This window comes from Siniperca chuatsi, linkage group LG6, assembly GCF_020085105.1.
Source record: "Siniperca chuatsi isolate FFG_IHB_CAS linkage group LG6, ASM2008510v1, whole genome shotgun sequence".
Classification (NCBI taxonomy): Eukaryota; Metazoa; Chordata; class Actinopteri; order Centrarchiformes; family Sinipercidae; genus Siniperca; species Siniperca chuatsi.
The window spans coordinates 5,739,191-5,748,382 of NC_058047.1; the positions used below are offsets into that span (position 1 = coordinate 5,739,191).

General features: G+C 37.9%; 1 protein-coding gene across 2 annotated transcripts; it reads right to left on the minus strand.

Moving 5' to 3' along the window:
• Positions 1-2,365: 2,365 nt before the first annotated feature.
• dnajc19 (DnaJ (Hsp40) homolog, subfamily C, member 19) lies at positions 2,366-4,897 on the minus strand. Of its 2 annotated transcripts, none has more exons than XM_044198220.1 (6): positions 4,741-4,897; positions 4,332-4,383; positions 3,540-3,613; positions 3,296-3,375; positions 2,980-3,050; positions 2,366-2,562 (listed from the first exon to the last, which is right to left on the minus strand). In XM_044198220.1, the coding sequence occupies exons 1-6, from the start codon at positions 4,741-4,743 to the stop codon at positions 2,492-2,494; spliced, it is 351 nt and encodes a 116-aa protein (XP_044054155.1). In that variant the 5' UTR covers positions 4,744-4,897; the 3' UTR covers positions 2,366-2,491. The 2 variants fall into 2 exon arrangements, with proteins under 2 accessions (XP_044054155.1, XP_044054156.1); XM_044198221.1 differs by lacking the exon at positions 4,741-4,897 and adding an exon at positions 4,590-4,703.
• Between the last annotated feature and the right edge of the window lie 4,295 nt (positions 4,898-9,192).

The following is a 9,192-nucleotide window of genomic DNA, read 5'->3' on the forward strand; positions in this document are numbered from 1 at the left end:
TAAGTTTGTTGGAAACTGAAGTATGTTTGACATACATGTGATCAGCTGTTGTGCCTTTGAGAGTAGATTCAACATGTTGTTGCCTGGCTCTGCACACCATCTGAAATCTTTTCACTTGTTTCTGTTACCCTCCCTGCCACAGTTGAACCAGATGAGCTGTGTCCTTGGTTTATATGTACCCTTATGGCACTGTAGGCAGGTCGAGGCACCGAAAGACCCTGAAAGGATTTCAGAGGAATATCTTTTAAAATCAGGTGTGTTTATTCTTACTGTTTGTGGGGAAATAAGTATATATATATATATATATATATATATATATATATATATATATATATATATATATATATATATATATATATATATATATATATATATATATATATATAATTAGCTGCTTTCTGTTTTTCAATATGCAACCACTTGGTCATAGAAGAAATGTTAATACAGCGTATCTGGAAAAGAAACAAACAATAGAAGAGTTGTTTTCTTTGCACTGAAACATAAACTTTTTCTGTTAAATAGTCGATTGTAGTTAAGTCTGGAAACTGGCCTGTTACTGTTTATTGCAGGACAGAGATGTAGCCATCTGTACTGGGTTTCCTGGAAACATCTCATTGCTAAACATCAGGCACTTCAAATATGACAAGAGGGATACGGAGTGCTCTTTCTTCCCAGAAATCCAGTAAAATCAAAAGAGACTCAAAGCATGTTTGCTGTATCTTGGAGGTTAATATCCCCTTATACATGCCCACTATTGCAAAAATCCTGTTTGAGCGGTAAGAACCAGACTACCCTGGTGTTGAGACGTTTCTGGAAAACCAAGTCCAGGTGAACGATGATGTCACTTTCATGGTTCTTCCACAGACTGGCTGGCTGGAAACTGGTCATGACTGTTCCACTAAGGAAGGAGATTCATTTGGTTTATTTATTTAAAAAATGTACAGTATTTAAAAAAACAAAAACAAGAGAAGCTCTTCTTTTTCTTGACACTAAAACATGTTACCTAGGGTTTTCTTTTAAGACAAATGACAATTTGGACTACTGAAAGTTGTGACATCCCAAGTGTTTTTGTTGGGTCAACTACAGTATGTTTTTTTTTTTTTTTTTTTAAAGATTGTTCTGGTTGGTTGATGTGCAATATGTTTTGTATGCAGATAGTTCTTAAATAAACTTGATCTTACATGTAGATCTAAAACCCAGCTGTGTCTGGCTCTTACAAAAATAATATGACACAAGTTGTACAAAGTGTGAAGGTTCTGCAAATCTGATTCTTAAGAGTATGTCACCTTAGTATACAGGAGCATTTTAAGTTTCTGTTAATACATTTAATTCATTTTACAGTCTACACATCAAATCATTACATTCATCAAGCCAACGATGAAATGTATGAATTGGCAGTACATTTACATCATGTCTATTTCTGAAATTGAGAAGTGAGTCATTGTTACTGTTAACTCACATCAGTAACTGGTAGTTTGGAGTTCACAAACTTTTCCAAGTCACAATCCTCCACATAGCTTACATGTTAGGTTATGGAGCTCCAAGGATAATTTATTGGTAAATATTAAAGTTATAATCCTTAAGATTTTCATGACATAACATTTATATTACTATTTATGGTTGGCATTTTTTCTGTAATGGCTCTGTAGAGTTATTGTTAGTGGTGGTCCTACCTAAGCACAAGGGACTGAAGAATATGATGCAGCATGTAATCCAGCACAATTTTATCTCATTAATATCCTCTGTTCGCTTTTACAGTGTCAGAGCTTTATTAAGTTACTGCTAATGCAAATGGAACATACTACTAGTATAGGTGGTGTGTGTGTGTAACACACCCTAACTCAAACCCCTCTGGCACTGATACACAGTGCGCTGTCATACCAAAAGGCCACTATTTAAAGGATAGGTTCACATTTTCCAAATCTGTTTAAAACAATGCTCAAATGCACACTTTAAAGATTTTTGGAATTGTCCCTCCTGTCCATACTGGCCACAAAGAAATCCCCTGTTGAAGCAGTTTCAATCTAAGTAATGTGGGACATAATTTACAGTCCTCATTTTGTGTAAAAATGCACTACAAAGTTCACCAAAAGCCAATATGAAGCTTCAGAAGTCCAAGTTAATCAAATGAAGCGTATATTGTCCAAAGCTGCAGTGTTTTTAGTACAAAATCCAAATCAAACAAAAACTCTTTCAGTGTACTTATGGGAATATGAGTATTGTTTTAAGACAAACTTGACTTGACAAAAAAATGTGAAAGTCGTAAAAAGTTCCTGTCTTGTGGAAAACCACCTTTAGAGAAACAATCCCTGAAAAGTACAGAACATAAATCTAAAACCCAAAATAATAATGTGGGAGAATTCCATTAACAATGTGTACAGAGTGATTTTATTTGAGAAGAATCAGTTTGAAAAGTCAGATAATCGCTCAAGTCAGTCAGAGCAACAGCAAATGTGAAATCCCATTTATGTCATCACCAGTGTCTTCACTTCTATTTCTTTATCTGGCCGTCCATGAGATCCTTCGCTTCATTTATCTTTGCTGCTAGGTAGGGTGATCCACCTGTGACACACACACACACACACACACACACTTAAACTTAAGGAAATTCTGCTGAACTTCGTTAAAACTATGAATCTCAATTTTTGCGACATGCATCACTTCTTCTTAAGAAACTGACTGTAAAACCTGTTCAAGAGTGTAACCATTACATTTACTGCTGGACACTTCCCTTTCATCCTTTACAGCTGAAAGATGGTACAACCTTAAGTTTACATTTTTGTACTGGTTAATAAAGTAATTTGAGCAACAAGTCCTCTCTAACCAGCAAAGTAACAATTGGAACAAAGAAGATGAATGCAGTGTTCTGTAGATATAACGTTTATTTACTCCATCAGTCTTTTAAGCACTTTATTGTAACCCACAGTGTCTACCAGAAATCTATAGGAACCGATGGGGAACCTTTAAAGCCCCTTTTACCTCTATCTGGATGGTTCAGGATCATCAGTTTTCTGTGGGCTTCTCTGATCTTATTCTTGTTAGCTGTGGGACTAAAAGACAGGACAGTGGTACAGGAGTAAATTATTATCGTAATAATCAGCGTGAATAGTAATGTTTATCAAATTCTCTGCTGTAGTGGCGAGTACAAAGACAGACAACAGCAAGACAGGTTAACATGCCGCACAGACCTAATCCCTTTACCTACGTGTGACCCTGGATGTACAGTAACAGGTAACTGAAGCCCAGTGTTGGGTGGTGGAAAGAGTTATTGGTGTGGGAATGCGTGTCCACATACCTGACACCTAAAACCAGACAAGCTTCTCTCTTGTTCATCTTTGGATCAAATCCACCTCTATAGTACCCTCCTCCAAAAGCCTGCAACAACATATACAGTTAACAGCTCACTATGATGGGTCTAATAACTGGTCCATATTAGCAAAAACACTTATTAAAAGTAAAGTGAGAGATCAAGAGATATCTAGCACATATCCTACTTCCATTTGGCGATATACTTATTGTGTGCATGTTTTCCTTCTTACTGTCTTGGGGAAGCTCTGAAGGGCTTGTTTCATCTGAGGCTCCATCTGCTTCATGGCCTGCATGGCATAGCGACCTGGGAGGCAAAGAAGAGAGGAAACATGCAGCATATTTATATAATCTGATATAAAAACTCTTTTTTTTATTTAAACAGTGACTGTAGTTTTATTAGTGAGGCTGGGAGATATGTTTAAAATACACACACACACATATATATACACACATATATATGGCAAATGTATGCAGAATCACATATAAAGTAGTCCAACTGATGTTCAATGTAATGAACCTTAACACTGTTGCATGCATGACATCAGGAAAACGCTTAAAACATATAAAAAAATATGTTAGTTTTTAATTACAATTTGCTTTGAATAATGAATAATCAATTTCAACAAAAGAAATTTGTAAATCATGGCCGATGTGATAATGATATCACAATATTATTCTACAGAAAATAGTATTTGATAATACTGAATTATTGCCCACCCTTTCTGCATGTATTGTAAAGAAAACCACTGCTCTGAAAGGTGAGTTATCTAATAAGACTGCTGGTGGTTGCCCAAAACTGCTTTTCTGGTACTTCTTTTTCTTTATGCGTTTCATGTTTTTATTGTTAATTTTTATTTTGTAATAGTTTTTAAATAATTAGCTTTGGCTGTTTTAGAACATAGGTGATCGGTCACACCACTGAAGAGCTTAAACTCAGTTTAACTTGTCCACTTTCTCTGTCAGGTTGAGTAACACATGCATCCGCGTGCCAGCAACATTTCTTCCTTAAGTTAGTTACTCACCTGCAAATCCAGCTGCTGCCAGAGCCAGTCCCGCTGCCACCATGGAACTGGCCTACAGAAAGAGACAGACAGAGAGAGGTGAGGATCAGAAAAACATTGTGGGGATACACAAAATCACCAGCACCTACTAACACGCTGTCTTACGGTTGCAATGTAAACAAATGGCACGTGGCCAAGCTGTTGTATATTGCGAAGCCTAAGCAATCAACGTTAGCTACGTTTATTTCTAATTAAAGCAGTAAAACAAAAGTTACCTACGTTTGGTCACGTCGTGTTGGGTCATGCACGAGTAACGCTAACGTTAGCTTAGCCATTTAGAAATAACGTTATCGGACTTTTCGGCAGACTCCTGATCATGTAACCATTTTCAGATTGTCATTCCAGTTGGTAAATAACAAGTCCGACCTACCATGTCTGTGTGTTATGTTCCGTTTCTGTTATATATTAGGACCATAACTTTTGACCTCTCATGTTTTTGTCACTCAGGCGTTCATGTGTTTGTGCCGGAAATGGTGTAGCACTGTCGTAAAACCGTGACAAACGCTGGTCCCTCCTCCCCCGGTCAAACTGTCAAATTGGCGACTGGTTGGTTGCACCCTGAAGCCCGCAGGAAGGCGGACTTGAACATCCAGCCCCGCCTACAAGACTATTTAAGTCACCTTACCTACTCCCAGAAGTACCTGTGTTTGTTGGTCCTCATGAGTTGAGAGTAACTTTCTGGCGGTAAGTTCAATTCAGCCTTGCTGTGATAGTGTTAAAAACTTTTATTCCAATGGTGTTTGGTGTTGTGGGTTTCTGTGTGGTCAAGCTAAATGCTACTGTTAGAAAACTAGCTAATGTTAGCCAGTTAAAGTTAAACCAACATACAAACATTAACATATTTTCTCCGAATGCTTGTGTGCAGTGCAAACACTTTAAATGTTACCTTACATTTGCTAGAATGCTAATGTTTACAGTGGCTAGTTGACATTAGCATACCGCAATGCTACAACTATTTGCACATTAGCTAGAAATGCACTTCTGCTATTTTGTTATCTAGATAGCTAATGTGAGCACTGCAGGTAGCTAAGGGCACTGGAATGAATAGGGACAGTAATGTCAGAGGACTCAAGTCAGTGAAAGGACTTGGCCATGTCAGCTACACAGCACTATCTATCTGAAGTTTGCTTATTGTAAGATACTGGGCATACCAGACCAACTACAGCTGGAGCAGCAAAACCCCTAATTGTACTGAATTGAGCGGAGCAAGTGGGCAACTTGTTGATTATGAATTACTCCTCATTTGAAAGAGGAAGAGTGTTAATTATTCTTTGCAAACTTAATCTCGCTTTAACACAACTTATAAAAAAAAAAAACAAACACTAAAAAAACAAACACAACACAACTAGTAAATTAATGTTGAGTCAACTGTTGTGTAATACTTTTTTTGTTTTGATAGCCCACAGGAAGAAGAGGGGAGCTGCAGGGAATACGCTGACCATTCACGTCCAGACTTCTGCAGTCAGTTTCTTGGTTGAAAGGGTTGCGTAGGTGAGTGGTTAGCTGATTTAAGGGACTTTACCTGTTTGTCTGTGTGTTAACTGTGTAGTTTCTTTTTCAATAAAACATCAAGTATCAATGGTCTTTATTTTCTCACCTTTTTTATGCTAACTGAAAATGTGTCAAAATAGTGTTTTAATTGTCTGTTACAAAACTATATACATTTCTGAGTTATAACTTGGCATGCTACTGCGTGTGTATTTGTTAGAGAAAGCAGTTGTGGGTGGAGAAGAGCTTTTGACTGTCAGACTATCTCACTGGCTCAAAGTTTGTGTGTAATAATGTAACTTATAACTAGACTATAATTTTACCTAGTGACCCAAGTCCACTGAATTTTTCTGGAGAAAATGGGCACAATGATTTTAACAGCACAGTTGTCAATGGGCCATTCATGAGCCCTTTTCATATTTCTCCGTGTGTACCTCCTCGATTCCTCTCCTCGCATCATAATCCCTCCCACCAGAGATGCGAGCAGAGGAGGTACTAGAGGAGAGAGGAGTCGAAGCAACATGCATTTAACGAAACGAGATATCCTTGCTTCGGAGCCGTCATTTTAAAGCTATGTCAATTAAATGACGTGTGGCACAGCTGCATCATCTGTCCTTTTGTTTTTGTTATAGCCTACCGCTGTATTTTATTATCTTTGTCAGATGATCATAACAGTTCATGACAACTTTTTATATTTACTTTTAATTCAATTCACAACATGGCATAATGTGAAAAGGAATGTCCTGATGTCATACTTTCTTTTATTTAACACACATACAGTGTATATAGTCTTTATGTATTTTATTGTGTGAAGCACAAATGTTTGTCTGGGAAGTACTACAGTATACAAATAAAGTGACATACGGTATAGTGTGTGTGTGTGTATATATGACTGAGGGATATACAGTTTGTGTGATTGAGTTATATAGGTTACAGTATATTATATAGGCCTACACACAAAGTAAAATTGATCTCAAATTTAGCCTACAGCCCCAGTTGCTTTTGGGATTATCTTTACAGACAACATAATGGTCAGTCGACTATGACAACATGAAATACAGCAAATTAGTGCTGAGAAGAGAATTGTTCTTGTTGATATGTGACGTAAGCAACTGTTTGCACTTGTAAACATCATGTCACGATTGTAGCAGTTAAATTGGGTGTAGCTGATTAAAAACAATATCAAGGTGAAATGTCATTAAAGAATGCGGTTAGAACAACACACTTTGAGGCGCTACACAAACTGTGAAGGGCAGATAGTTTGTGCGTTTGATCAGCTTAAATCATTAATACAACTTATGAATACAAAAGCTTCACTTGTAGAGTACTGCCCCTGCCATGGTTTATATATTCCAGCTGTGTGTCAGGCCTCTTGTGCACGACACGTGCTGTAAAGACTTCTGCAAAGGATACACTGGTGTATCCTCACTCATAGCTCCTCCGACAAGTCTCCTCACACCTCGAGATGCATTTTAGGAATTGAGATGTCCTTCAAGATGGTCCAGTGAGATAGATTACACTGGGACGCGGAGGCACAAAATAGAGAAATGAGAAGAGCCTAAAGTATGGCACTTCCCATATGGTAAATGCACTGGTTATATTAAATGTTGTGGCTGAGTAGAGCTCTCCTCAGGACTGTGCTCGATTGACATCTCCCTCACTCCCTTGTTTGCTTTGTTGCAACTGTTAGGGTGGGACAATTTACACCTTTATCATCACTACTAGTACATGGAGTCCAGTGACCTCATGTAAATCCTAGCACAACTCTGCCCACCTTTGACTTAAGCAGAGGTCTAATTGGCCAGAATAAGTTAAAACACCAGTGTGGGTGTGCAGGGCTTAAGTAATTATTTCCTCATATGGATAAAAATGACCAATAATGTAAATCTTTTTTGTTACCTTCCATACACTGCACTGTTTAAATTGTGCAAAAGTGTCCCAGACAAGTTCTGGTTTCATACATTAGGTTAATACTGTCACTTTGACTTTTGGCACTTTGTGAGCAATGACGACTTTAATATCCTCTTTTGATTGTCACATGATACAGGATCCATCGCTGATTGCAGAAGGGAAACTGGAAACACTGCTTGTTAATAAGAAATATAAGTGTCGAAGATGATTAGATGGATGTGTTTTAAGTGTAACAATAGACAGTTTAATGTCTAACCTCTCTTGGGCATTAAATCACAGACATTTGGACATCAAATCTTATTTGTTTGTTGCATAAACTATAAATGCTTTATCTCAGCCGGGTACTCAAAGGTTTAAGAATTAATGCAATATAATATTAATGAATGCCATTCACTGAGTGAGTTGGCACTTTGTACAAGACCCTGTGTCTGACAATAGAAGGTGGTTAGCCAAAATGTTTTACCAGACTAGTCAGAGTTAATTCATATAGTTCTCTGAGACTGAGCTAAATATTTGACCAGGTGCCACATCTCAAAGAGTTTACAAGTGTTTTAACAATTGAACTTAACCTTGTGTGGATTAAAGTGATTTGCAGCTCGAAAGGTGTCCAGGTTAAAACTGGAGTAAATTTGGTTGAAAAGTTTTTATGTCAAAGTTACGTAGAGTATTAACTGTTGTTTCAACAGCAAATATATTCATTGACATTTATATATAACCAAATTGTTCAGTCTTCAGCCAAATTAAGTTCAGTCTTAATCTAAACATCTTTTGACTTGCAAATCACCAAATCACTGCTCAATGGAAATGGTTTTTTGCACATTCAAAGGTTATATTCAGTGGAGTGGTCATCATTTGTCTACAGTTAAGACTTGAATGAATGATGACCCAGGTCTACAGTAATGAGGCATACAGCAGGCCTCTGGAAAAAACAACAGCTGTATTTTGCAGTGACATGAGGTGACAGTCTCAGGCAGCTCTCCCACAGCTAAACCAGAGTCTGCTGCTACAGTGTTGTATATGGAGGCACTCTAGTGATGGCTGGTTATAGGACCGAAGATGCTGTGAACATCTGCAGGCTGTCTGTAAGGAGCAATTTAAACCCGAACGTGCCCTGCTGTGTCTCTCCTACTATTGGACTGAAACACGACAGAAGCTAACACAATGGGACAGTGAAGGGCCTAATTATTGCCCCTATCATTTGCATAATTACAATGTTTTTCGGAGGCAGGAGCAGTATAGAAATTTTAAATTGTAGTGGACCCGCTGTCTCTGCTAGTGGAAGTCATATTTGAATGGAGAGAGTCTGTTCTGCTAGCCAGGCAGCCAGGCTCAGGCAAGAGGTCCCAATCAGCCATCCTCACAGACTGCTCATTCAATAGGATTTAAAAAGCCAACTGTGTGGAGAAATGAGAGTTTTGCCCCC

Excerpts from the sequence above, each read along its gene's own strand:
- dnajc19 (XM_044198220.1), bottom strand. Across the intron at positions 3,376-3,539 it reads TTCAGAGCTTCCCCAAGACA|GCTTTTGGAGGAGGGTACTA; the intron begins GTAAGAAGGAAA and ends ATGTTGTTGCAG. Across the intron at positions 2,563-2,979 it reads CCTGAACCATCCAGATAGAG|GTGGATCACCCTACCTAGCA; the intron begins GTAAAAGGGGCT and ends TGTGTGTCACAG.